General features: G+C 40.4%; 1 protein-coding gene across 5 annotated transcripts in view; it reads left to right on the forward strand.

Moving 5' to 3' along the window:
- LOC149186062 (peptidyl-prolyl cis-trans isomerase FKBP16-4, chloroplastic-like) overlaps positions 1 to 27865 on the forward strand; it is a 219715-nt gene that overhangs the window by 27461 nt on the left and 164389 nt on the right. For all 5 annotated transcript variants that reach the window (XM_089410886.1, XM_089410885.1, XM_089410882.1 and 2 more), the window contains exons 3-4: positions 13757 to 13812; positions 13937 to 13992. In XM_089410886.1, the coding sequence (XP_089267012.1) occupies positions 13757 to 13812; positions 13937 to 13992 (112 nt within the window). The remainder of the gene's footprint in view (positions 1 to 13756; positions 13813 to 13936; positions 13993 to 27865) is intronic.

Raw genomic sequence — 27865 nt, forward strand, 5'->3', positions numbered from 1 at the left:
GTATAAGTCCTAACACGCCATCTGCTTTGCTGTCACTTCTTGGGAATGCTGCTTTAGCATATTTCCCAACCATGCACCCTCTGCACACATCATCCTGTTCCGTGCCAAGTTTTGGAACCCCTATTATTGTCTCCTTGAGCATCTTGAGTGCTTCATGATGTGAATGTCCCATTCTCTTACACCATAGCTTATTTAGTTCCTTCTCATTGCTATCGTCACTGTCTATTAGTGCCATTGGAGAGTCAAACTGCAACTTGCACAACTTGTTGCTTCGAACTCCAATCTGTCTCACCTTCTTCTAGCTTGAGTGTTTGACAAACACTTTCTTCCCTATGAAGTGAATATCATATCCCTTATCCTGTAACTGGGATACTGAAATCAAATTCATACCTAATCCTGCACATGCAGTACATCTGTAGTGTTGGTACTGGCTTTTGACTCCCTCTGAAAATCGATGGTACCTCTCTCTACTGGAGTACACTTCGTCCTATTTTCCATCGTAATCTAGAAGTCCATCTGCTCCTCCTTGGAGCTAGAGAAATATTCTCTAACCCGTGTCCTGTGAGCTGATGCTCCACTATTTATATACCAGACACCCTATGAAGCTGACCCTGATAGGCAAGGAAATTCGTCCTCCAACATGGAAGATAAATCTAAAGCCCCTTGAATGTCAACTTTGTGTGAAAATTCCTCAACAGGAACCCCTACTGCAACCACTGAAATATTACTCCTATTTGTTAAATTCCTTTAAACAAATTACTTGCAGTTTCCTACGACAAATATCGTAATACATACACTGTAGCCTTCACTTAATTAAATACTATGCGGAAACAAGACATTGTGCAAGAAAGAAAATACAACACAATAGGCACCGTTATTTTTTGACAAATGTCCCGGAAAAACTCAATGCGGGAAAACCGGTGCAACAATTTTGAAGGTTTATTATTATTAAACAGTAGCAAATTCTGAATACATCTCTGAATACCTCTCGGCTAATTTAGTTACAAAGAGAGAAATACTGGCAGAAAGATGTGTGAGATTACTTCACACAATCGACTGATCCAGATACTGAATGAAGTGCCTCTGGCAGGCCCTACGCTGCCTCTACATAGTCCCTGCGTCAACCTCTCTAGGCATTGCGTCACCCAGTCTGCTAATCGATTTGCTGCCCGAAGTCTCTGCTCTCAGCCTCCATGTCTCACACCCCCTGGTTCCTGGCTTCTGAAGTTGACTCTCCTCAGCAAAATCTCAGACTCTCTCTCACCCTTTGCGTTGCATCTGTGTGGCCCTGCGTCAGCCTCTACATCTGGGCTACTGGATCGTTGTTTGCCTCTCTCTGCTGATGATTCTTCGGCTGAGAAAATCTCTCTTCGGAAGCTACTCCTGCCCCTCAACCGCAAGAAATCTCCTCGATCAAAACTTCCCACTTCAGAAATTCGATCTCTTGATCTCTCGGTGTGTTTTCCAAATGACCCTCAAGCCTCTTCTTATATCTTTTGGTTGGACAACCAATGGCCTAGATTAACTCCCAATCAAAGGCTCAGATCATTTTGGCTTGATCTCCGTCTTATTCTAGAAGTTACACCCACAATTAGATTAATACCCATTAATATTTTTAATTTCCTAAGTTTAGACTTAGGGTCCCATTAAAACTATTAATTATTTTAATAAAATTGTCTCTGGGTGGAATTTCCCAAAACGCTTTCTGGGTTCTTTGGAATACATGTGCCCAAGCTTCCCTACAAAATTTGAGGCCTAGAGCACATCCGATGCTACCCCAAATCAACACTCCCTCTTAGCGAGGAATGTGCTCTAGCAATATATTGCTTCTGCATACTGCTCTGACTCTGAAGCATCGTCCTCTTTGCTGCTAATGTCTGATATGATGTCCAACAACTACTGCGTTTGTGCTGCTGACACTGGCACTGTCAATACTGCATCCGTACTACAACTCCCTCTTAAGTGTTGTATCTGAGCTGTTGCTAGCACTGCCACTGCCAACTGCCACTGCACTGCAAACTATTGCTGATAGCAACGGAAAAACATCAAAATTATTGAACTAACTGTGTTCAATATGATACCATGTGAATGCTGAAGTCTGATTGCTGCTAGTCTCTGCACTGACCCTCTGAATATACTGTGCTGTTGCTGACCTCTACTCTATGCCATCTGCACTGCTACCAACTTTGTTCAGTGCTGTTCAGTCTCTGGCACTCCTAGCTACTGCAACTGTCTTCTCAACACTCCTCGGCACCAACAGAGTCCATCCTGCTACTCCTGATCTGGGCTCCTGCCCATTTGTAGCTCTTTCGAATTACAACTCCAAATCAGCGCACCTTCCTCCTGGAGGTATCTCGGCTGTCATGGCGAACTCCTCCTCTTCGATCTTCGTGGGTGTAGCCTTCAGATCGTGTTTCTCATCCTTGTCCTTCTTCTTGAGAGGACATTGAGTAGCGTAGTGACCCATCTCACCACACCTGAAACACTTGATCTTCGAGGCGTCTTTCTCATGTCTCCACTGCTCCTGCTATCCCTTCGATGCAAGGGATGCATTATCCTCCTCCTTGGGCTTCGACCCACTGCTGTTGCTACTTCCGTCAAGTTTGACCTTGACTAAGTCTCTCCTCAACTCCTCTTGTTTTAGAGTTGCCCACATCTCATCCCAATTCGGCAATGCTGCTCTGCCCAGGATACTCTGGACAAAGACTTGCCACTCATCTGAGATAGAATTGAGGGCTAGTCTAACCAACTCTGAATCTTGAGGTGTATGCCCCGCAATAGACAACTCATCATAGGTTTCCTTCAGCTTCGTGAGGAATGGATCCACACGCTCTTCCTTTTGCATTTGAGCAGATCTCAGCTTCTGCTCTAAGTACATCTTCCGCTGCTCGGAAGATCCCTAATATAACGTGGCCAAGGCATCCCACATCTCCTTAGCAGTCCCTCTGCTAGCAACGTGACACACCACGTGATCCTTGACTCCATCTAGGATCATCCTCTTGGCCTTCGCCATCTCTGCCTTGTACTTCTTTAGCGGATCTGGATTTGCTGGTTCAACCACCACGTTGTCGACATATGTCTTGAGGGTATGCTCATCTAGGAGGAATGACATTCTAGCCTTCCAGATGACATAGTTGGATGCTCTATCGAACTTGTCCTGATCCCTCAAGCCACTGGTTGCCATTTCTGCCAAAAATAGAAAGTCGAATGACCTCCTCTCTCCTTTGTGCTGTTGTTGGGCTAGCCTACGCACTCCCTATTGGAGCTAGAAACAGTGCTACCCCTTGCTGCTGCTCAACTCTAGAGAATTCGAATTCCTTGGCTAGGAATTTTCTGAGGAAGAAATTCCCTCAACCGTGCTTCTCCTCTTTCTTTTGACGATTTTCTGCGCAACAAACTGCTTGCAGAAAAATTTGCGCCCCACCAGTGCACCTCACGCTGAGGCTTCAGTGTTGCTCCCTCTACCTTGGCAAAAATTCGAACTGGAAGTCCTCTCCGTTGACTCACTTGGAGAGAGACTGCTTCGAAAATCTACCCTCTCAGTTTGGACTGCGCAAAACCCTCTGGGGTTTCGAACTGCTGCTTCCTACAGTGTTTTCGAACTCCCTTCTTTTGCTCAACATTGGATCTACCGGCTCTGCTCTTCTTGCTTCACCTGCAACTTTGATACCATGTGAAAATTCCTCAACAGGAACCCCTACTACAACAACTGATGATATTACTCCTATTTGTTAAATTCCTTTAAACAAATTACTTGCAGTTTGCTAGGGCAAATATCGTAATACATACACTGCACCCTTCACTTAATTAAATATTATGCGGAAACAGAGACTGAGCAAGAAAAAAAATACAACACAATAGACACCGTTATTTTTGGACAAATGTCCTCGGAAAAACCCAATGTGGGAAAACCGGTGCAGCAGTTTTGAGGGTTTATTATTATTAAGAAGTAGAAAATTCTGAATACGTCTTTGAATACCTCTCGGGTAATTCAATTACAGAGAGAGAAATACTGGCAGAAAGATTTGTGAGATTAGCTCACACAATCACTGAGAAAATCTCGGCTGGTCCGGATACTGAATGAAGTGCCTCTGGCAAGCCCTACACTGCTTCTATGCAGTCCTCACGTAGTCCCTGCGTCAACCTCTCTAGGCACTGTGTCACCCAGTTTGCTGATCGATTTGCTGCCTGGAGTGTCTGCTTTTAGCCTCCTGGTCTCACACCCCGACTCTCGGCTTCTGAAACTGACCTCAGCAAAATCTCAGACTCTCTCTCACCCTCTACGCTGCCTCTGCGTGGCTCTTTGTGGCCCTGCGTCAACCTCTGTGTTTGGGCTACTGGATCTTTCTCTGTTGATGATTCTCCGGCTGAGAAAATCTCTCTCTCGGAAGCTATCATTGCCCCTCTACTGCAAGAAATCTCGTCGATCAGAACTTCCTCCTGAGAACTTCTCACTTTAGAAATTCGATCTCTTGATCTCTCAGCGTGTTTCTCAAATGACCCTCAAGCCTCTTCTTATATCTTTCTGTGGGACAACCAACGGCCTAGATTAGCTCCTAAGCAAAGGCTCAGATCATTTTGGCTTGATCTCCGTCTTCTTCTAGAAGTTACATCCACAATTAGATTAATACTCATTAATATTTTTAATTTCCTAAGTTTAAACTTAGGGTCCCATTAAAAATATTAATTATTTTAATAAAATTGTCTCTGGGGGGGAATTGCCCAAAACGCTTTTTGGGTTCTTTGGAATACATGTGCCCAATCCTCCCTGCAAAATTTGAGGCCTAGAGCAGATCCGATGCTACCCCAAATCAACACTCTGTCCATGGTCATACTGAAGAATTCCCTAAAGACAATCCTGGTGCTATTCCTCTTTCATTCGACGTTGATTCTGCTGCAAAACCCTCTGTTTCCAACTAAGGAATCTACACAACGAAAATATGAGTTGCTGCTGCTCCCTCTGACTATTGGAATCACCATCCTGGGAAAATTGACTTTTTTATCAACTTGCAATTGAATTTTTTTTATTATTGAACCCTTGCCCAACAATTTGATCTGCCTATCTAGGTACTACGCAACCTCTGAGAATTTCGCCTGATGTTCCTCTGAATAGCGAAATTCCCTTCTCCACTTCTGAGCTTCCCATCTGATCATTTACACTTCGATACCATGTTAAAATTTCATCTATTGCAGTAACCAGAAATTATTCTCCTAACTGTAATTTTAATTGCACAGTTTATTTGCTACGATGAACAATGAATAAAATCACAATTGCAATTTTCACCATAAAAATTGTGCGGAAAATAAAATGTTGGAAGCTGAGAAATTCTAGCACACATAAAAATTAACACAGTTATTTTTGGACAAATGTCCCTGGAAAAGCCCAATGCGAGAAAATCGGTGCAACAGTATGAGGGTTTATTTTATTATGCAACAACTAAAATTTGAGTACAATAATTTGGATGCTCTGTTGGCAATCCAATCTGAGAGAAATAATGGCAAAATTATTGTGAGGATTTTTCCTCATCCCACAATTGATTTATGTCCCCAGAACTGCCTCCCCAGTCACACACAATCCCTTTTGTGTCAACTTCTGCACAGAGCTTGCGTAGATCCTGCTGCAGCTGCCTCTAGGAATCTCTGAAATCCTTAGCTTTGTTTTTGTCTGGCTCTAGAACTAGCTCACTACTTCGACTGACCAAAAATCCTAGCCTCTCGCTACTGAACCTCTAGCTAGATCGAACTGATTGCTGTTTTGCCTACACAATCCTTGCGCAAACCCTTTGGAAATTTCACACTCCCTCTCACTGCCTCTTCCCGAATTGGAAGACTTCCTCTGGAAATGCTGCTGACCTCCTCTACCACCTGATACTCACCCTCTGATTCAATCTTCTTTGCTGAATCTTTACTATTGAGAAAATTGAACTGCTTGGGCAACTGAGTATCTGCACTGATGTATTCTCCATCTACCCATCGACTTCTTATAATCCTTTGTTGGAGCACCAACGACCAAAATTGAAACTTAATCAAGGGCCCATATTAATTCTTTGTCGATCCATGTGAGTTTCTAGATGATTCTCACCTTATATCAATTAATACTGATTAATTAACCATATTCCCTAAGTTTAGACGTATGAAATATTTAAAAATTGGCTAATAATCTAATTGAGACATTTCTAGATGGAATTTCCAGAAACGCTTTTTGGGTTATGGGGATCTCATGTGTTTTATCCTCGCCACAAAGTTTCGAGACTAGAACACTTCCGATGTTACATAAACTAACAACTAATGACTCAACAACTTCAAGTTGTAGTGCACATAAACCAACCTTTCTGCCCAGTTTTCATTGAGTCTGTTTCTTCTCACATTATGGATGAAGCTGTAGGTGTTCCAACACCTCTCTACAGAAGAAGTATTTGCAACCCGTGAGAGCACTTTTTTTGCAGATTTCTGCAAAAGCCCCTGCCCGCCATATGCACCCCACCATGTGATAACATCAAATCTGTCCCTATCTTCCATTGCATGCAAATAACCAAACACTCAAGTGCTAGTGAAGTCTCTGCCTAATTCAAGATGCAGATTAGCACACTCCTTGTTAGGGACCAACTTGTCTAATGCTTTCATATATCCCTCTTGTACCTTTGGATTTGTATGGGGTTTGGCCCTAACCCCACCCCCAGGTGTAGGTTTTCCCAACCAAGCTAGAGAGTAGTATTTTGGCATAAGGATATACACCAAGGCATGTAGTGGAACATTAAGTTTATTCCACTGTGTACACAAACATTTGTGAATAATATCATAGAAGTTGGGATTTTTTTCCTGAACAATATTTTTTATTTGCCCCAACATGTTATCCATCTGCTCATACACCTCCCCAATCACCGATGCATCTGTATTTTCAAAACGAATCATGTTATAAATGGGCTTGTTGAATTGCAAAACTTCCCTCACACGTGCCCAAAAAAAACCATCAAGAGTAGTGTCTTCCACCTGTTTAACACCTTACTTGTCAGTTGTGGTTGGAGCCTTGTCCTTTAATACCTGCCAATGTTGACTTGATGCCATGCTAGCCAATGACTCTCTTACCTTCAAAAGGCGCCTGAAGGTAAGGTAATAGCTAGCAAATCTAGTCTTCACAATCTTCAACAACTCCAAACTTGAGTGATTGTGGAAAATCCCATGAGTATTGCTATGATTGGTAATAAATTTTATCATTCTCTTGCCTCTCTTGTACAAATCACCAATCCATTTGTATTGAGGGTGTTTGTTCCTAATAATATCATGCATCAAAAGTTTCATTGTGTGAACCAAACACCTAGACCAAAATATTTTGGGGTATCTATCCTCAATAATTGCTCTCGCTGCCTTACAATTAGAAGCATTATCAGTGATGACTTCGATGACTTTGTATGGGCCAATATGTTCAATTGTTTGAAGTAATGGTTTGCAATGTTTATGGTGGTATTGAATTTTTCTGAGTAATCATATGCTGAAAGGAAGATTGCCCCACTAGTAGACACAACGAGAACACTTATGAATGGCTTGCCTTTTACATTTGTCCATCCATCAGATATAATGGATACCCCATGCTTATTCCAAGAATTTGTCATTTTACCCAAAGCATGTGCTATTTTTGCTTTTTCATGATCAAGTCCCATGGTTCTAGCCCTGTCATACCCAACGCTCTTGTATCCTTTGGGGACATCATTAATGGCAGAAACCATTTCATTCCAATAAGGTGAGTGAAGAACATTAAATGGTATTTCACATGCATAGATAAATTGGAAAGTTTTTGAATCCACATCATTCCTACACCCTTCGTCAAGGAAATCTGATATGGTTCTACGCCTTAAAGGGATGTTTGTTCCTATGCCTCCATATCCACTGCCATGGGAGGATGCTGATGGAGTTCTTTGTCTATGTGATTGTGGGCTATCATGTTCAAAGTCACCCTTTGATCTTTTAGATTTATATTGGGCTTCCTCCTCTTCCCTTATGTATTTGGCTCTTTGCTGTGCTGTCACACTTACACAAGTTTTGATTTCTACTTGTTTACCTCCATCCCATGGCATTTTCCCAGAAAGGTGCTTTCTGACACGGGTGTATGAACTTGTGTAAGTTTTTTTGCAATGGAGGCATGTAAATTTAGTGGTTCTACCCCTTTTCCTTGCTTTAGGCCTAGAAACATATTTCCATAATGGGGTTTGGTTTGCTTTAGTTTTTGTGCCCTCATCATTTGCACTCTCCTCTTCCTCCTCACCAAGGTACTCTCTAAGGTTTTCAAATCCAACACTACCCACTTCTTCTTCCTCTTCATCATGGTCAACCCTCCTTCTACTCTCCAACGCCATAATAACAAAAAAAGAAACCAACATCAAGAGAAAGCCAAGCCATATATCCATGATGTTGTGAAAATTTCTGAATCTAACACATCATAAACCCCCTACTGCAATATCTGGTTTACTATCTCCTATTTGTTCTTTACATTAACAAGTTATTTAATAACATAAACACCGAAGTAAACACAATTGCAACCTTCACAAATATATAGATCGACAATTGAAATAAATTAAGACAACATAAGGGACACCATTATTTTTGGACAATCGTCCCCGGAAAAATCCAATGCGGGAAAACCGGTGCAACATATAGAGGGTTTTATTATTAAGCAAATTATGAATACAACTAGGGTGCCAGAAATGGCTCACCCTTCAAAGAATATCCTTGGCAGCAATACCTCAATCGGAGACAGATATTCCGGCAAATCAACAGTGAAATGAACAATCCTCTAGTGACTGTGGCTATTCCTTGTGCTGGACAGTGAAAGCTGCTCCACGCACTCCTCTGGAACTGTGTCACCCTCTCCTGGCTAATCTGCTCTGAGTCAGCCCCACAGACTTCCTCAGCGCTGCCTTTGAAGCTCTCTGCGTCAGTGTCTATGGCCTCTGCGCCAACTGCGTCAACATCTATGGCCTCTGTGTCAGCTTCTTTGGCCCTCTGCGTCCTCTACACTGGCCTCCTTAGCCTCTTCGTCAACTCTTGCTGCCTCTGCGTCAGCCTTCCTAGGCTCTGCGCTACCTCTTCCGGCACTCTGCTGCCTCTCTGATATGTATTCTTTGGCCTCCTGCTGAACTGCCCCTCACTGCAACTGATCACTTGTTCGATTTCCTCAACAAACCTCGCCCAAGAAAATCGAACTGACTGATCTTTCTTGGTGTCTTGGTGTGTCTCCAATTGACCCTCAAGCCTCCTCTTATATTTTTCCTATTGACGATTCAACGACCGAGATTAAGTCCCTAATCAACGACTAAGATTAGATTTGGCTTGATCCTCGTTATTTAGAACTTTCTCACCCATATTATAATAATAAACATTAATATTTTAATTTTCCTAAGTTTAGACTTAGGGCCTCATTAAAAATATTAATTATTTTAATATCTCTAAATCCAGGTGGAATTTCCCCAAATGATTTCTGGGTTTTGGAGATCTCATGTGCCTTAGCCGCTCCACCAATTTTCATGGCTAGATCACATCCGATGCTACCAAAAATCAACAGATGTTTGAAGTTTTGATTCTTGAACTTTGGTGGAGTTGTAGTTTCTTGCCTGCAATAAAATGGAGGAATGGGAATGGGAAAGAGAGAAGAGAACATTTTCATTTAACAATGAACATATAAAAAATACAAATGCTAGATTAGAGCAAAGATCCCACCTCTTTGGCCTTCAATCCCAAGCTCCAATCTCCCTTGCAAGCTACTCAAGCTCCCAAGAAATTCTCTCAATCTTTTTCTCAATCTCCCTCCTCAACTCAAGCTCCAATTCTAAAAGCCCTCTCTTGCTCTCTCTTGATGCAAATGGTGAATAATGGGAGGGGAGGACTGCCTTTTATTTCTTTTGGCCCTTCCCCTCCCTCCCTTGCCTGCAAAATTCGCCCGCGGGGAGCAAACGAAAGCGGTCAGGGAATGAACGCTCCCCGACTGCTCCCTTGTTCACTTCCGAAAAACCAGGGAGCAAATTTTTTAAAGGGAGCGTGCTCTTGAGGTTGCTCCCCATCCACTCCCGAGTGGAGCGCGCTTCGAGAGCGGGTTCGAGGGGGCGCTCCCCTGCAACCCTGCGTTAAATTGCTACTTTTCACATTTTATTGCAGATTTATAACAGCAAGCATAATCTTTATTTCCAGCCACATACCAAGTGTAATATCTATTTATTTCATCCTAATATTGGTAAGGATTTTTTACATTCAATTCTTGTGCTATTCCAAGCTTTATTCCTTCACTTATTGAGTTTTTTCTTTGCTGGTCTGAATTTTCTGTAGTAGAATATCTTACATCAGATTTGGTATTTTAGTTTTCTTTAAGTCCTAATCCCCTATCATTTGAGTGTTTATTGGTGAGGTGTGTATGGTTTGGGATAGCCCACATAGCATTCTAGGAGATGGAAAAAAGCGAGAGGAGTTTGCTTTGAGGTCATAGTGGTTGTATCTCCTGTGTGCTTACAATTTGGCACCTTGACCATGCATTTCCAACACTGTGGTAACATGTGCGAATAATGGATTTAGCGGAGTTCGAAAAAAATTGAAGTTTTAAAAGGAATTTGGGGTTTATCTTATGAGCACATATTAAATATATAACTAGGCAAGAGAAATTCAAGGTTTCCACCAAATAATATACATAAAACTTGGGGTTTCCCTTGTCTTATTGTGTGTACTAGAATAATCAAAGGGTATTTTGGTGATGTTTATCTACTATTGCTTTATTTCTTTCTTTCATTTTTCCTTGGTATACTTGTGCTCTTATAAGTGTGAATAAACTTAGATTGATATCGTGAATTGACCATCTTAGGCCATGCACACTAAATTTACAATCAATTATAAATTCTTCACATGAAATATCATTTCAAGGCATAAGAAAGAGGATTAAACCTTTGTTATCGAAGGGGATCAGTGATACATCCAAATCCAATAAAAACCAATTAGTGAAAAAGGCTCAAAATACAAATTGTCAATCTTATCTCAAAAGGTTAAAGTGGAAAATCATAAATCAAAGACATGATGAAGAGCATCCAAAATGCAAAAAAGCAAAATGATCACGAGCGGTAGAAACCCCCCAGAGATAAACATCAATAAATTCTAACTTTTAACCTCTTTTAGTCAAAGAATAAATAGTAGGTTCATAGTACTAATGGATTAAGCATTAGAGGTAATTTTTTTAGTAAAGGGCCCTTTTTTTAACTCGACTAATCAAAATAAAAGAGATGGTTGTTGTAGCCTTAACACTTATTTAACATGTACATGGACTAATTGGACATTCGCAAAATGGCAATATTACATTAACATAGATGGCTGCTTTAGTTTCTAGCATGTGTCACCTCCATACATTGTTGGGCCAAGTCAGATTCTCCATTTTATCAATTCTTTTCTAAATATCTGAACTTAAAACTCTAAATGGATCTACCCAGGTTTAATAAATGGTTTGGGTTTGGTAGTTCCGGTACATTCTGGGTTTTGTTGTATTCTCCCTCCAAACAAGTCCATCCTTAGCTCGACATACTAGGTATTTCTATTTTATAAATTTTCTGATCCGTGTCCTCAGTCGGGATCATTTTCTTATGTTTTGTTAATACATATCTTCATTTACGGACCTGATGCTAACCATAGTTATATTATATAAAATATTTACCTGCTAGGCTCTTACCTGATTTCATTGTTGTATGTTTTCACACTGCACAACTTACTCCCATGGACCCGACAATAAACCAAATTAGATCATCTAAGAATCTCGGGTCTGGGGGAGGCTGGGGGCGTTGTTAAAGGTCAAGTTAGGGAATGTACAATGGTTAGGATTTGCCCGAACAAACAGGATTGCAACCCATGGCAACTTACCCATGTGCCACATCATCCATGATGGTACTATCAAAGACAACGAAGACGAGTCTTGTCACATCACCATGATGAAGGTCCGAGTTAGCAGGATCTGTGGATGCTTTTGAGAAGTTCCACATGGCACTGGCATATAGAGGGTTCTTAAATACTTAAAAAATTCGGCTTAGTACTGAGGGAGGACGTGAAATGTTAATGACATGTAATTTATAGGAATTTTGGGTACTCAACGTCATGTACTTTGTCTTGCATAAGGTCAGGTCCTTCACGAACCTGTCCCTGAAATGAATTGTCCTGATAATGTTTTGGGTTTCCACTCCGGGCAGATATAGTCCTATGTTTCTTAAACTTGCACAAGTTCTTTCACAAACATGACCACGGAATTGGCCCTATTTTATAGCCGCTTCGTATCTGACGCCCGGTTGGATTTGACTCATGATTTATGATACAAAGACTTGGCACATTGTTTCATTGTGCGTCGTATTATTTTGGCTGCGTGAAGGTGGACGGATCTATCCTACTATGCACCTCAGCTTACATAACTACCTCTATGGAGCCGACTTCCAAATTAAATTCTCATTTATAGTATCTGGGTCCATAGACAAGCACAAGACAAGTCCAAAAAATTGTTAGCTGTTTGCCCAAACCAAGGTGACTTCAAGCTTGACTAATAACTGCGTGGCCCTAGAGATTTCAAGAATCAACCTTGTCACTGATGGATATCAACCAATGTTTAGCCCCTATGTTGTACGCTTGACTAATAACTGCGTGACGCTAGAGATTTCAAGAATCAACCTTGTCACTGATGGATATCAACCAATGCTTACCCCCTATGTTGTACAAATTAATGCTTAAGCTTCACTCAGCCAGGCTACTTTGCATACATCACCGACGTAACTCTATAACATCGATAACAGGTCCATATCAAAGGAACCAGAGTAAGAACTTCCTACAAGCTTAAAACAATACATCAGAATTACGGGGATACCTAATCCTATAAGCATGCCAACCAATGATGGCACAATACCATGAGCAATCTAATCTTGTCGCATAACCCAATGTTTTTTCAAAAATAAAGCTGTCATAAAATGAAGATTTTCAAAGATGGTGTCATCATCAATTCGCAAGGGTAAACACAAATACCCGGATCCAAGTTGGTCAAATATAAGTCAACATCAATGCATGCTTAAAACCATCAATAAGAGAACCATAACCTCAAGTGCCTAAAATATTTTGGTCTGGTTGGACATAACAGCGTTTACCAGTATTTTCCATGCTGCCTCTCCTTTCAATGAACTTACATCGCTATAATATTTTCTTTCTTATGTGTCAAATTGTCAATTTCATGTCTCCAGTTAAATCTTTGAGAGATCAGTACGTCATATCTATGTATCTATCTTTTGTTCCGAGAGATCTTATTTCTTAATACTAATATCTGCAGAATTCTAATCCTGAAAATTTTGTCTTATATTTGTAGTACCATAAATGGAGGTTCCATTTTTGTACATTTTAAAATTCTAATTACCCATTTTAAAATCTTCTGTGTGCTACTAAATAGGCATTTTTCCCATGGATGTTTATTAAATCTTTGAGAGATCAGTACGTCATATCTATGTATCTATCTTTTGTTCCGAGAGATCTTATTTCTTAATACTAATATCTGCAGAATTCTAATCCTGAAAATTTTGTCTAATATTTGTAGTACCATAAATAGAGGTTCCATTTTTGTACATTTTAAAATTCTAATTACCCATTTTAAAATCTTCTTTGTGCTACTAAATAGGCATTTTTCCCATGGATGTTTATTAATCCTTTTCTTTCCTTTTTTTTCGTATGTCTTCTCCATAGATGATTGATACCTTTATCTATTCTGGCGCAGCTTTAAGCCTTGTTTATTGTGATAAAGTAGGAGCTGTATCCACAAGCAAAAGAGCTGTAAGATATTTTTTGCTTTCGTACACTTGTTTCTCTTTAACACTCTCCTAATATGTGGCTAGTCCCAGAAGCAAATTCTTTGTGTCAGAATGCAATATCACTTGTTATTTCCACCTTTTTGCAGCTAAGATCACAGAAGGTTCCAGAGGACGAATACACAACTCTTCCAAATGGGCTCAAGTGAGTATCATATTCCTTGTAAATAAAAACCAATAAAAAATTGCTTGGGAAATATATCGATTTTGCTATTAACTCTCAAATATGAAATGAAGATCAAACATGAGGATCTGACTGTATATCATCTGACAATAACAGTGTTGAATGGGATATTTGTCTTTAGTTGTAACCATTTACAACCAAAAATATCCAATGGCAAATATTTATTATTTTCTGAAGGAATTATAATAGTTGTTAGGGCTTACACATGTTGGAATGAATTTTTCGACATATAGTGTGCAGCAATTTCTAGTAATACCAGGTAGAGTGGCGTAAAGAAGACAAATAGGCTCCAAAGCTCCTCCTTGGGATTGGGTCCTCTGCTTCCTTGGTGCTTCAACTCCAACTTTGGGTAGAAAAGAAGGCAAGATATTAGAATGATGAATCAAGAGAATAGGCCTCTCAAGTTTTTGGTGGTATTCTAGCAATATAACCTTACTTGGATGGAATCATGTGAATGGGTAACCTCAATAGCCTTATTTATAGGTGTATAGTGGAAAGCCATTTGACATAGTAGTTTCCCATATAGTGGTTAAAGATGACTAGATCAATACTTAATATAGTAATCAGGGTTTGATGAGGTCCATGTGTAATTAATATGCCGTTTTTAAGACATGGGCGAATTGATTGGGTTGGAAAACAGTTTGAAAATGGTGTTTTTTGGGTAGCACAATTTTTGGGGTCTTTTTTACACTGGGTGTCTACACTTAATGGGCCATTATCTGCATTGGCCCTTTTTGGTCGAACTCTGAGGGTGCTGTTATACTGTGAGTCCCTAGACAATCACAAAGTTCAAGATCACAACCTTACCTTTGATGAGGTGTTCCACTGATGAGTTGTTAGTGAGATATAGATCTAGAATGGTCAACTCGATGTACTATAAATTCATATCACGAGATTAATACAATAAGTTGACAATGGCTTAAGCCTTTTCCGCCAGTTTCTTCTTGTGTCTCATTTATGCTCAATTCTTAACATGGTGTCAAATCCAACGAAGTTATGAGAGGTTGACATTATCAACACCATGGTTAAGAGAGGTTGATAATATCAGAACTCTATATTTTGCAGGGCCTAAAGAAAGCGATGGTAGTTTTTCATGAGAGGCTATTGAAGACTAAGTAATGAAGTGATGGTGCTAGGATATGCATGAAGAAGACATACTGCAAACAAGGTTATGTGAATGGACATCTTTTGCAAAGTCCTTGTTAGTCTACCTAGTCTTGATGGGAAGGTGAGGATTTCAAGCTTGATGGTAGAGGTTGCTACAAGAAATGGTTATCAATAATAAAAATATATCATAATTCTGATCAATAAACAACGAGTTGCCAACAATTTGCATAAGCAATTTAATCTATAAAATCGGTAAGCTATCAACTTTTGTCTCATGTCCTTGCATGATCTTAGTGTATCGATCTGATTCTATGATGAAATTTATTTGTGATTCTGGTGTTGGTGACACCTACTTTAATCTCTACTAGCTAGGTGTAGACCTTATCCCATTGCATCATGGATTTCCCTATTTGTATGACCAATTTCCCTGTTTTCATATGGCAAATTCTATATTGTACTATTGCTACTTGGATAATTTGTTTTGCAGTTTCAAATATGGTGTATGAGAATGGCATTGATCTATGCCCTTCTCCATGGTTGAATAAACCTACTTAAAATTCTAGGAGCTATTTGCATAAGGGATCCAAAATTTAAGCATCTAATATCATTTTATTACTCATCATTGTTGTGAAAGATGGTTGTGCGGGTCTCCTATAGCTCATTAATATACATATTTTGGGCATTGTTACCACAAAATCTAGCAGGTCTAGTGCAAAGCCTCACTAGGCAACCTAGGTCTTATGGCAACAAGAGATCAACCACCATTGTCACTTTAGTGGCTTCTCTCCAACTGGTTAGTGGTGGATATTATCCTTGTTGACTGTTGGAGTGACACTTGTTGATTATATGAAGACTCCATGCCCAAGGATGATTTAAAGGACACATGTACCATCAGATATCATCAGTCAACAGAGTTTTTAAACTGTACTTCTATTTCTCATCATCTTTCTTGTACCCGAATTCCACACCCTGCAAGGAATTGTAATAAGTTATACTAGTAATAATGAGTTTTGAATCTGTAACAGGCCTAGAATGTTAGGATTCGATAAGCAAACGAGGACACCTTGGAGTGTTCTTTTATCTACTTAATTATCCATTTTTTTAGAGGCAGATAATTTTCTAGGTTTTTTCACTCACTTTTTATCCCGAAGCCGGGGTGACGGTTCGAAGGTTGAGCCCCTAACACATCTTAGTATCTAGAGTCAATGTATATTACCATACTAGATCACACAAAAATTTTCGTGGAATTTGGTTAGGTCTAGGTAGTTACATCGACTCTAGACACTAAGATGTGTGAGGGGCTCAACCTTCAAAACATCACCCCGGCTTTGGAGTAAAACGTGAGTGAAAAAACCCAGAAAATTATCCGCCTTTGAAAAAGAAGGGATAATTAACTAGATAAAAAAAACACTCCAAGGTGTACTCGTTTGCATAAAACAAACACTCCAAGATGTACTTGTTTGTTGATCGAGTCTCAACATCCTAGGCCTGTTACAGACTCAAAACTCATCATTACTAGTATCACTTATTACAATTCGTTGTAGGGTGTGGAATCTGGGTACAAGAAAGATGTTGAGAAGATAGAAGTAGAGTTAAAAAACTCTGTTGACTAATGATATCTGATGGTATAAGTGTTCTCTAGATTATCCTTGGGCATGGAGTCTTCATATAATCATTAGGTGCCACTCCAGTGGTCAACAATCGGTAAAAGAGATTTTATGAACCATTCGGCCAAAATCTGGTTTGGAATGCAAAATTTAACTAGGTGACGTTTTCGTCTCCATTCATGAATGTGATTTGAGATATGGGTTAACATTGACTTCTTTAAATAAGTTAAAAGTTCGGTTCCATTATCATATCGAATGGGCAACTACAAATGGGTCAAAAAAGCTATAGCAAGGGCATTAAATGTGCTGAAGGAAGCGCGCAACAATTCTACATACCATTTGGCTGCCGAACCAGTTAAAGTTTGTTGAAAAAGTCCTAATATAATAGAATCGTCGATTAATGAGTTGGACACACACCAAAGATGATAGGTCATAACATGGTTTGATGGATCTTCGCCCGACTTACCTTCAAACTTAGGAATCACCAGGCAACTTAGTAGGAACGGCTAGCCAAAATGATAAATAAAGAAGTGGATCATTAGTTAACCGAGAGAAGTCAGGGAAATCCAAAGTTGCAATGAAGGGCAATTGGCAGTTAGGATCCTGAGATGGAAACTGTAACCTTGAGGGACGAGTCTTGTATCGGGAGGAGGATACCCATGATATCTTGGAATAATCCGAGTAGTTGGAATCTGCATACCTCTTGGATATCCAGGATGAGCCATACCATATTGTGGTTGTATAGGTTGTTGAAACGTATGACCTGGGTATGGTTGATTTTGAAAAGGGAGACTTTGACCCATTTGACCTTGAACGAATTGTCCTTGAAAGGGTTGATTTTGCAAAGGTTGACCTTGGAGAAATTGAGCTTGAAAAGGTGGACCTTGAACAAACTGACTTTGGGGTAAACCTTAGAAAGGTTGCCCTTGAAACGACACTTGCATATATGGGACGTTAGGCTGTACAACAGGTATTTGGGGCATTGACGGAATTGTAGGAATAGATTGAACACCAAACACCTGAGGTAAAGACTGAACAAGGGGTTGCACTGTTACTTGTGATATAAGTGGGACAGTTACCTGTGATACTCCTGGAATGGGAGTTTGAGGCGAACCTGAACCTGGGTTCTGAACAGTCGTTGGTATAGCAGACTGTACCAAGGTTTGAGGAGTACTCGGGACAGGATGCTGAAGTGGTTGTTGGGTAGGTGTCGATGGATTAACCTGGACAGTTGGTTGGACTTGAAAAGGTATACCTTGAAAAGGTAATTGTTGTATAGGTTGTCCAATAGGTTGAACAGGTTGATACACAGGCACTTGAGAAGCAACTGGAATTGACTATTGATTTAATGAAGGGTTCCAGATTGTATTCATTCTAGGGTAAGGCATTCCAACGACGGGTTGAGGCATAACAAGTTGACCAAAACCGGTTTGAGGCATTTGAGCATAATTGAGATAATTTTCAGCAGGGGGTTGCCCCCTAAATGTAGGGTAAGATCCACCAAAATGTTGTCCTCCGTGTGGAGGATACGACGGTTGCCACCCAGGCGGGGTTGGTTTGTGGATTACCAACATTACCGGAATTCATATTAATAAATTGTTCAGATGTCAAACCTTCATTGGTTGGATTAATTACACCAGTTGACATGTTTGAAGATGAGTTCGAGGAAGAAGCTCTTGAATAAGCTCCCGCAAGAGAGTGATATCCAGGTGGTAGAAAACCACCATACAATGTTGACTCCGGAGAAGTAGAAAACATAGATGTGTCTGATGAGGTACTTCTAGAAGCCATCATAGACTAGTTGTAATATCCCGAAAATGGATTTCTCAGCAAATCATGCCTGAAAAACACTTTTTTCAGGAAAGTGGGCTTCAACTATCATAAAAAGTGTTTAAAAACACTCAACAACCTACTCCAAATACTGCAACAACCTTTACTCAACTTTTATGGGCAAAAAGGTGGGGAAAAGTGAGGATTTTGGCCCTAAAATGAGTGTATAAGAAAATATGCGTAAAATGAAGGGTCAAGGTTCTGGAATATGTTAGATTAGGTCAAGAGGGATATTCATGTCGAATTTCAGCAAAAACAAAGGTGTTTTACTAAGTTAAACAGTTCCTCCTTCCCGACTAGTCAAGAAAAACCTTGATTTCCCATGACTTTGAGTATGCAGAAATTTACTGAAGCAAGGGCAACGTATTTTCTAAAGGTATAAGATGTTAAGCAGTATGAACAATCAGAGAATGAGTTTAGGAACATGGAATAGGCATTAAGCAAGGTTAAATAGCAGTTTTACATAGAAAATCCCTCAACATTGAGGTGCTGCAAGACAAGAGAATGACCCAGAAACCCTTCAACGTTATTTCCAGGAGGCTGAAGCTTATTTTTATTATATTACAGATCTGCAACTGATAAATACATGAAAACAAAGATCTATAATGAAACCAAATGCCCAAAGGGCTCTTTATTACATTCCCCTTGGGGATTTTAGCAATACATGAAAATGCCGGAGCAAATCTGAGTTTTACTACAGTAGATCTGTAGAATGATTCAGAATTTCTGAAGCAAAAACTTCAGTAAATGTATCAGATCAGAAATATACTTGGATTGGTTGGCCAATCCAAGGATCACCCTTGATGCAAGGAGGCTTCCTTCACATCAGAGATCTAGCTCCAAAATGATGCCAAAAACCCTGGAACGCTGCTCCTTCAGCAATAACGCAGATCTGGGGAAAGAACTGCGCAGTATACCATGAAGAACACATTGGCCTGATGCCAAGATCTACAAATCAGATCCAATGTCTTCCACTCTGATCCTCCAAAGGAAAGAAAGACTCTCCCTCTGAAAAACAAGCAATGGAAGTGGTGTTGTGGAGTCTCCACGGCAACACCCTACAACACAGTATTATGTTGCTGTAGCAATAACGCTGTCCTGGAGGATGATGCTTCCGTCTCGAGCCAAAATAACAATGGGACAACCTCACCCGAGCAGGCACTCGAAGTCCCCCAGGGCTGAGGGTTAGATCTCCGAACGGAGATAATTGGTGCACTAAACAGTGCTGTAGACTAGTTAAACAACCAGCGTGCTCAAGAAGTCGAAATGACCAACTCAATATCATAAACATATGCATGAATGGCAATAGCTCTCCTCCCCTCCATTTATATAGCAATTGGAGACTCCTCATGGGCCCTTCCTCTAGAAGCTTCCCTCCTATGTTGTCATGTAGTGCTTTCCAACTCATACCCTGCGCTGGTTGACTTGGTCAAACCTCTTTCCTTTCACAGATGAGGGTGTGAAATCTGGTTCCATGGCTGATCCCTTTTCATACTAGAGGGATTTTATTTATGTTTTTATTATCTTTGGGCCTCCTTACCCAATTATTCATCTCCTAAATGAGTTTAGACAAAATTTAATGTTCCAATTTATTGAAGAAAAATTTGGAACATTACAATCCTCCCCTCCCAAATGTTGCTTGTCCCCAAGCAACTGCAAGGATAGAACTGAAGAATCGCCACTCAAGGCATGGAGTCTGGAATATAATGAGGAACATCTCCCTTATGTGGATCCTCCATCCCCAAGCAATCATCCAAACAAAATTAGCCACCTCCCAACAAGGCAACTCCTGAAAATCTCCTTCCACCTCAAGCTCCGGTAATGAAGGTGGGCTGAAAATCTGAACTTGGCAAGCATCATAGCTTACCCCATGCTGTCCTTCTCTCCACTCATGACAAGTGTAGAGTGTATGCTGATCCTGGGCTGCAAAATTATTTCCCTCCAATGGCAAAGTGAAGAACAATCCTCCAAAGAAGGCTCCTCCAACAATGAAGAACAAGTTGGCCCAAAACAATCCATCCATGAAGAATAGGACATGGTCATCATGAGACATCCTAATGAGAGGTTTGCTGAAGGTTTTACATGATGATACATGATGCAAACAATTTCTCACAAGGATACAATGCAGTCTCATCCACTGCAACTTCAGAAAATTACATGGCAAGCAATGTCCATGATTCATCACATCTACTAAAGGATAGTAAATGGCTGAGTGTAACAACAATAATACATGATCAAGCACTTGCCCATGGCTGTACAATGGATGAATATCAATCTTATGGCCCACCTCAAAAGAGAACAAACATTTGGCTGTGCTGGCCATATCTCCTCTCATGCTCCCATTAGAACATGTAGTGCAGAAATTGTGAGAATTTTTCCCACTCACGGACACATCCAGCTCATGTGTCTCCCTCATAATCAAGCCTCCCATACAAATCTGATCTATATCAGCAAATGAAGACATGATCAGCAGCAAAATAAAGAAAATGCTGAAGGTTACAAGTGATGCAAGAAGGTACCAACAACTTTCCCCGTAGTGACAACGCAGTTTTGCAAGTTGCTGCTTGATAAAAGTACATGGAAAAATGTTTCTTTTTACATGGTTAATCATGCATGTCAGCAACTGAACATACATGTGGTGATAAAACATTTGCCCAAGGCCGCAAAAGAGATGGCTGCCTCCATCATGTAGATTGGCCCAATACAATTCATGGAGCAATTTGACGAGCTTGCCCTCTTGTGAAGCAATGCACTGCATAAGAATGGTAAGAGTGTGCAAATCAATGAACGTATAAACAAGCTTCTCACCATATGCTGGAAGTAAGATGGTACATGGGTCCATACATGAGTCCTTCATAGTGTTTTGGCATGCTATGAAGAAGAATGAACCATGTGCTGCAAAAAGATAATCCTCCTTATGCTTGAAAACCCAAGTCAAGAAGAATATGCCATAGATGTCTCTATCATCATTACCTCCTCTTTGTTCATCAAGTGCAACAAATATGAAGTGATCCTGGGACCTATGGGTTATGGATCCACCATATCTCTGCTGGGCACACTTCATCCATAAGTCTTTACTCCAAGGTGACAACGCTGTGAGCTTATGCAAATAAGCTCCTGTCAATATACAACTATGTTCTTTGACATGCTCCTTGTCAAAGATTCTTCCAATAATGCTGCAACAAATGTGGAATACTTCCCAAGATGGAAGTGCTTCCCAATCATCATCAAAGATCAAGGAGATAGTGCCATCCCCTCCTCCTGCAACATCATACAAAGTGTGAGAGAAAATCTACCCTTGCTCTCCCAAGCAAAGCAACAAAGTATTTTGCTGCCTCCTCATACTTCCATCATACATCTCATGTGATGAAGACACATCAACATCATGCATCCATTCTCTATGCTGCTCAATGATGCAAGTATCCTGCCATCTTTTCTCCATCCTCCCATTCTTAGGAAGAGTGTTTTCCAAGTGATGGCCAAACTCTTTCAAGAGTAACCAGCGCAGCCAAGCCTCCTGCTGCCCTGTATCATAGATCTGTAAGTAGCCTCCTAGTTCCTTGCTCATCAACCACATCCACTCAATCACCTGTGGATGCCTCCTTCTTCTCCTTATCTTGGTACTCCTCCCATGAGGGCTACCATCCTCCCAAATCAAATTCCTGTCTTTGCACTTTATGGGAGTTTGAAATGTAAGCTTCTCAAGGATCAATGAGACCCTATCAAGAATCAAATAGGTGGTAGGCAAAAACCTCCCATCATGATGTGTATGGCTCAAGGGATGTCCAACACAAGCATGAGAGATGTTATCCATCCTAAGATGTCCTCCATCTTCTATCTGCTCTTGTGAGAAGGGAAGAAAAGCATTGCATTCCATGGTGTGTCGAAGTGCATCTCCAATGAGATCTCTCCTTGAGACCTCCCTTTCATCCATAGTCTTCCAAAACCAATGAGGTCTTGGATCTGAAAGTAGAAGTTCCTCTTTGAGCTGAGAAGAGCTCATTGAGAAAGTGTCATCTTGAAGGGAGAAAAGGTTTCTTACTCCAAGATGTCTACCATCAATCTTCAAGGCTTCAAACCCCAACCTCCAATGTGATGTACAATCCAACAATGGCTCATGAGAATGATGGCTTGATTCCTTCTTGAGTGTTTCCATGTTGCACAGCGCAGTGCAACCAAGTTGCTCTATAGTAGCAATGAGATTTGACTCTTGGTCATGCAAAAGTAAATCTCCAAAAGAATTTGCTGCAACAATGGAATGTGGAAATCTTTTCATACCTTGATGTGCATTTGGAACTTCTTGTAGGGCTACAGGAGTCCCTTCCTCAAAAGTGTTCGCTGCCCCAACTGTTGATGCATGTGGTTGTTCTTCCCTGAGTGGGATAGCGTTATCACAAGCCTCCTCAAGAGGTGATGTGATCTCTTCTTTCTTTGTTCTTTCTCCATCAAAGGTTTGGATCAAACTTTGAGTGAACTCTACAAAAGTCTTCACCCTTGCATGGCTCAAGTGGCTGCACCACCAATCATAGGCTTCACCCTCCAAGTGCAATGCTGATATTTCAACAACTTCTTTCCCTGCTATAGGATGTAGTAGGAAAAATGCCTCCAACTTTCTGACCCAAGTTCTTGCATTAGATGACCCATCAAAGGTAGACAAAAAAATTCTATTGCCTTTGATTTATTTTCTGCGGCATGGCCTCTTTTCTTCCTTCAGCTGGATGAAATGAGGAAAATCTAGAGTCTCCCTGAAGGATCTAGGTTGAGATCTATACTCAACAAGGTAATCACTGAGAATCTCATGATCCAAATATCTTCCATGCTAAATATCTTCTTCTTGATGAGAATAGGAAGTGCATGGTACTTCCTCTTCTTTTTCTTCAATCTTCTTGACCTCCTCAAAGGTGGATGCATCTTCTCTGGATCTAAAAATAGATGAGAATAAAGTCATCTTTTTCAATGTTCTGATCTTCTTGGGCTTAGACTCACAGGGATCAGAGGATCCCTCATACATGGGAAAAGGTGACCTCCTAGTGGTATGCTGCAACTTTGAATTCTGCATGCTAGACCCCCCATTGTTCCATTCACTTTCATCCTGCCTGAGCTGACAATAATCTTTGAAAGGAAAAGCTGCTCTGAAGTCTTCCCCCATGGACTGCCATTTACGAAAATAGTCTCCAAAGGGTATATGATCATGCTGCCTCCCTTTCTCATTCAGTACTGGCGGTAAGAATGTAGGCATTGTGATCCTGGTTGGCCTACTGAAGGCTGGTGAATGCTTGTCACACTGTTGTGAGATCCCCATATTTGTCGTAGATAACTAGCTCCACAGGCTGAGCCAGAACTATGCTTTGATACCACTGTAATATCCCAAAAATGGATTTCTCAGCAAATCATGCCTGAAAAATGCATTTTCAGTAAAGTGGGCTTCAGCTATCATAAAAAGTGTTTAAAAACACTCAGCAACCTACTCCAAATACTGCAGCAACCTTTACTCAGCTTTTATGGGCAAAAAGGTGGGGAAAAGTGAGGATTTTGGCCCTAAAATGAGTGTATAAGAAAATATGCATAAAATTAAGGGTCAAGGTTCTGGAATATGTTAGATTAGGTCAAGAGGGATATGAGGGATATGCATTTCGAATTTCAGAAAAAACAAAGGTGTTTTACTAAGTTAAACAGTTCCTCCTTCCCGACTAGTCAAGAAAAACCCTGATTTCCCATGACTTTGAGTATGCAGAAATTTACTGAAGCAAGGGCAGCGTATTTTCTAAAGGTATAAGATGTAAAACAGTATGAACAATTAGAGAATGAGTTTAGGAACATGGAATAGGCATTAAGCAAGGTTAAACAACAGTTTTACATAGAAAATCCCTCAAGATTGAGGTGCTGCAAGACAAGAGAATGACCCAGAAACCCTTCAGCGTTATTTCCAGGAGGCTGAAGCTTATTTTTATTATATTACAGATCTGCAACTGATAAATACATGAAAACAGAGATCTATAATGAAACCAAATGCCCAAAGGGCTCTTTATTACATTCCCCTTGGGGATTTTAGCAATACATGAAAATGCCAGAGCAGATCTGAGTTTTACTACAGCAGATCTGTAGAATGATTCAGAATTTCTGAAGCAAAAACTTCAGTAAATGTATCAGATCAGAAATATACTTGGATTGGTTGGCCAATCCAAAGATCACCCTTGATGCAAGGAGGCTTCCTTCACATCAGAGATCTAGCTCCAAAATGATGCCAAAAACCCTGGAACACTGCTCCTTTAGCAATAACGCAAATCTGGGGAAAGAACTGTGCAATTTACCATGAAGAACACATTGGCCTGATGCCAAGATCTACAAATCAGATCCAATGTCTTCCACTTTGATCCTCCAAAGGAAAGAAAGACTCTCCCTCTCAAAAACAAGCAATGGAAGTGGTGTTGTGGAGTCTCCATGGCAACACCCTACAACATAGTATTATGCTGCTGCAGCAATAACGCTGTCCTGGAGGATGATGCTTCCGTCTCGAGCCAAAATAACGATGGGACAACCTCACCCGAGCAGGCACTCGAAGTCCCCCGGGGCTGAGGGTGAGATCTCCGAACGGAGACACTCGGTGCACTAAACAGTGCTGCAGACTAGTTAAACAACCAGCGTGCTCAAGAAGTCAAAATGACCAACTCAATATCATAAACATATGCATGAATGGCAATAGCTCTCCTCCCCTCCATTTATATAGCAATTGGAGACTCCTCATGGGCCCTTCCTTTAGAAGCTTCCCTCCTATGTTGTCATGTAGTGTGTGAGGACCACATCCAGACTATATACATTTTTTTTTTACAACAATACAACCAAAAAGAAACGCATTGAGATTCAAATTTATTTTGCACACACATTTCTGCCACTCCTTTCCGGAAACATATCATAACATTTCCATACCTTTAACTAAGATCAATAGTAATGAAATACATATGTACCGTTCACCAGAAGTCGAGACTCCGCTTGCTCTGCTGTTGCTGGTATTCCCTTGTAGTTGGTCACCTCCGCGAGTGAATGATGACGCACTTGATCCAAATGCGAAGACTCACCGATTAACCTCCCAGCCTGCTCCTTGGGTACTCTTCTTCCCCGCGGACCCCCGAGCTGCAATGGGGTTGTACAATGGAGACACGCACTAGCTAGTAGAGGAGAGCACACCTTGGCTCAAGAGTCCCCTCTCTAAATCCTCTACCTCACCAAACTCACTATAGCTTCGTAATCACTGCTCTCACAACATCTCATCCATCCAACGATAGGGTTCCCAAAAAGTGCCTTCTTCCATGGCTTGCCCCTTCTTTTATAGGAGTCCTCATAGGTGACACTTGTCATGTCATGCATAATTATTTATTTTTTTATAATTCAATAGCTTGATTATTCACCCACCCATGTGTCATTCTCACATCAAGGGTCTCCCAAATTATTTACTTAAATTTTTATTTAAAACTAATATTTTCCTCACCTCAACAAGATTCCTATTGCTTCTCCTAGTTGTCTCTTTATTCCCCCCTTTTATTCCTTAATTTGTGTTCATTACTTGAAGTCAATTAATGAGTCAAGATTTTATCCCCAATCTACTCCCTAATTTAACTTAGGTTATCTCCTAGATGGATATTCTTATGTTGGTTGTTGACACATGGAGCTTCTCTACATTTCTCTAATTTTAATTTATTATTCTCATTTTAATTCACCTTCACCTTTTCTTAATTAGGTTTAAATTAGTTTAGGATTAATCTTTATCCTTACTATTATGTTTGTCTTTCCCCTTTTTCCTAATTAAACCACATAATCTTCCTAGTATTTTCCAAAATGGGAAGGGTAGAGTTTTTAAGGTACTTTATTTTAATTCTTCCTATGATCCTCCTTATTCCAAGTTTTATTTTTGATTTAATTACATTGGTTTATAATCATCATTTACCCTTGATGTAAATTTACCTAGTTTTCATTCCTTGCTTATATTTATTTATTATTATTTATTTTTAATGATTCCAAGGATGCCAAGTTTGGTTGTGCCTTTCAAGAACTTCCCTAGAAGTTCCAAGGGTGCCACACCTAATAGCTTATTTGTGATGTCAAGGGTGCCAGTTTGGTTGTGCCCTTCAAGAACTTCCCTAGAAGTTCCAAGGGTGCCACACCTAATAGTTTATTTGTGATGTCAGGGGTGCCAGTTTGGTTGTGCCCTTCAAGAACTTCCCTAGAAGTTCCAAGGGTGCCACACCTAATAGTTTATTTGTGATGCCAAGGGTGCCAAGTTGGTCGTGCCCTTCAAGAAATTCCCCTGAAGTTCCAAGGGTGCCACACCACTTGCCCTTCAAGCATCCAGTGATTACGAGGGGAAAGTATAGTGCAACGTCATAGACCACTGTCATCTCTTATGTTGCCTGCTATAGTGAGACTAATGGTGTCGGGGATCAAGGAATCCGCCTTGATGCGCGCCCCCCGGTAAAGTCCGCATGAGCGAACCAACTTTGGAACCTGCCCTCATGGCATCATGATCTTCAAGGCGAAGGTGTTTCAACCCTTCCAGCCCAAGTCACGGCAGGAGTGCTAGTGGGTGAGATCAGGGACTCTGTCCCACCCCTCCCATGTAGTTCCATCCACTTGTACAACCCCATCACCCATATGTGAGTCATTCGGTCAAGCAACTAATCTGTGCCTGCAACCATTAATATATCATCAGAATATAGTTAAACATATGTGGCAGATTCCAAGATCAACTTAGACTTTCAAAGATAAAGTAATATAAATTTTCATCAAACCAGGTGTCATCGACATGTCATATGCGAGTGCCTCTGATGGTTTCCTGCCATACTCAATAATCATCAGTAACACGGTTTCTCAATGTTAGTCAATTATCATAATAGCATCATTAACAATTCCTGGTCATTCACATCATTGTCCATTGTAAGTCTGAACTAAAGGAAGTAGGTAACATAGGGGACACTTCCCTCATGGATATTATCAATAATCATCAATGGAAACATACATATTCATTAAGCTATCACATCGTAACATCGTAGAAATATACCTATGCATAAATTTATCCTCATTATGCTTTTAGTAGAGCGCATACATATTCTTTACTACCCTCATCATAATTTCAAATAGAGACCAACTTAACTATTAATATTGCAATCATCAGAATACTGATAGATAAGATACATAACCATTCATGCTACCATAATATCAATGGAAAGCATTCATAAACATCACAACCATGAATATCTCAATCGCTAATAATAGTGTCATGGGTCCAGATCCTCAAT

This window comes from Pinus tabuliformis, chromosome 3_1, assembly GCF_031772625.1.
Source record: "Pinus tabuliformis cultivar Carrire ecotype Pingquan chromosome 3_1, CPIR1, whole genome shotgun sequence".
NCBI classification, from domain to species: Eukaryota; Viridiplantae; Streptophyta; class Pinopsida; order Pinales; family Pinaceae; genus Pinus; species Pinus tabuliformis.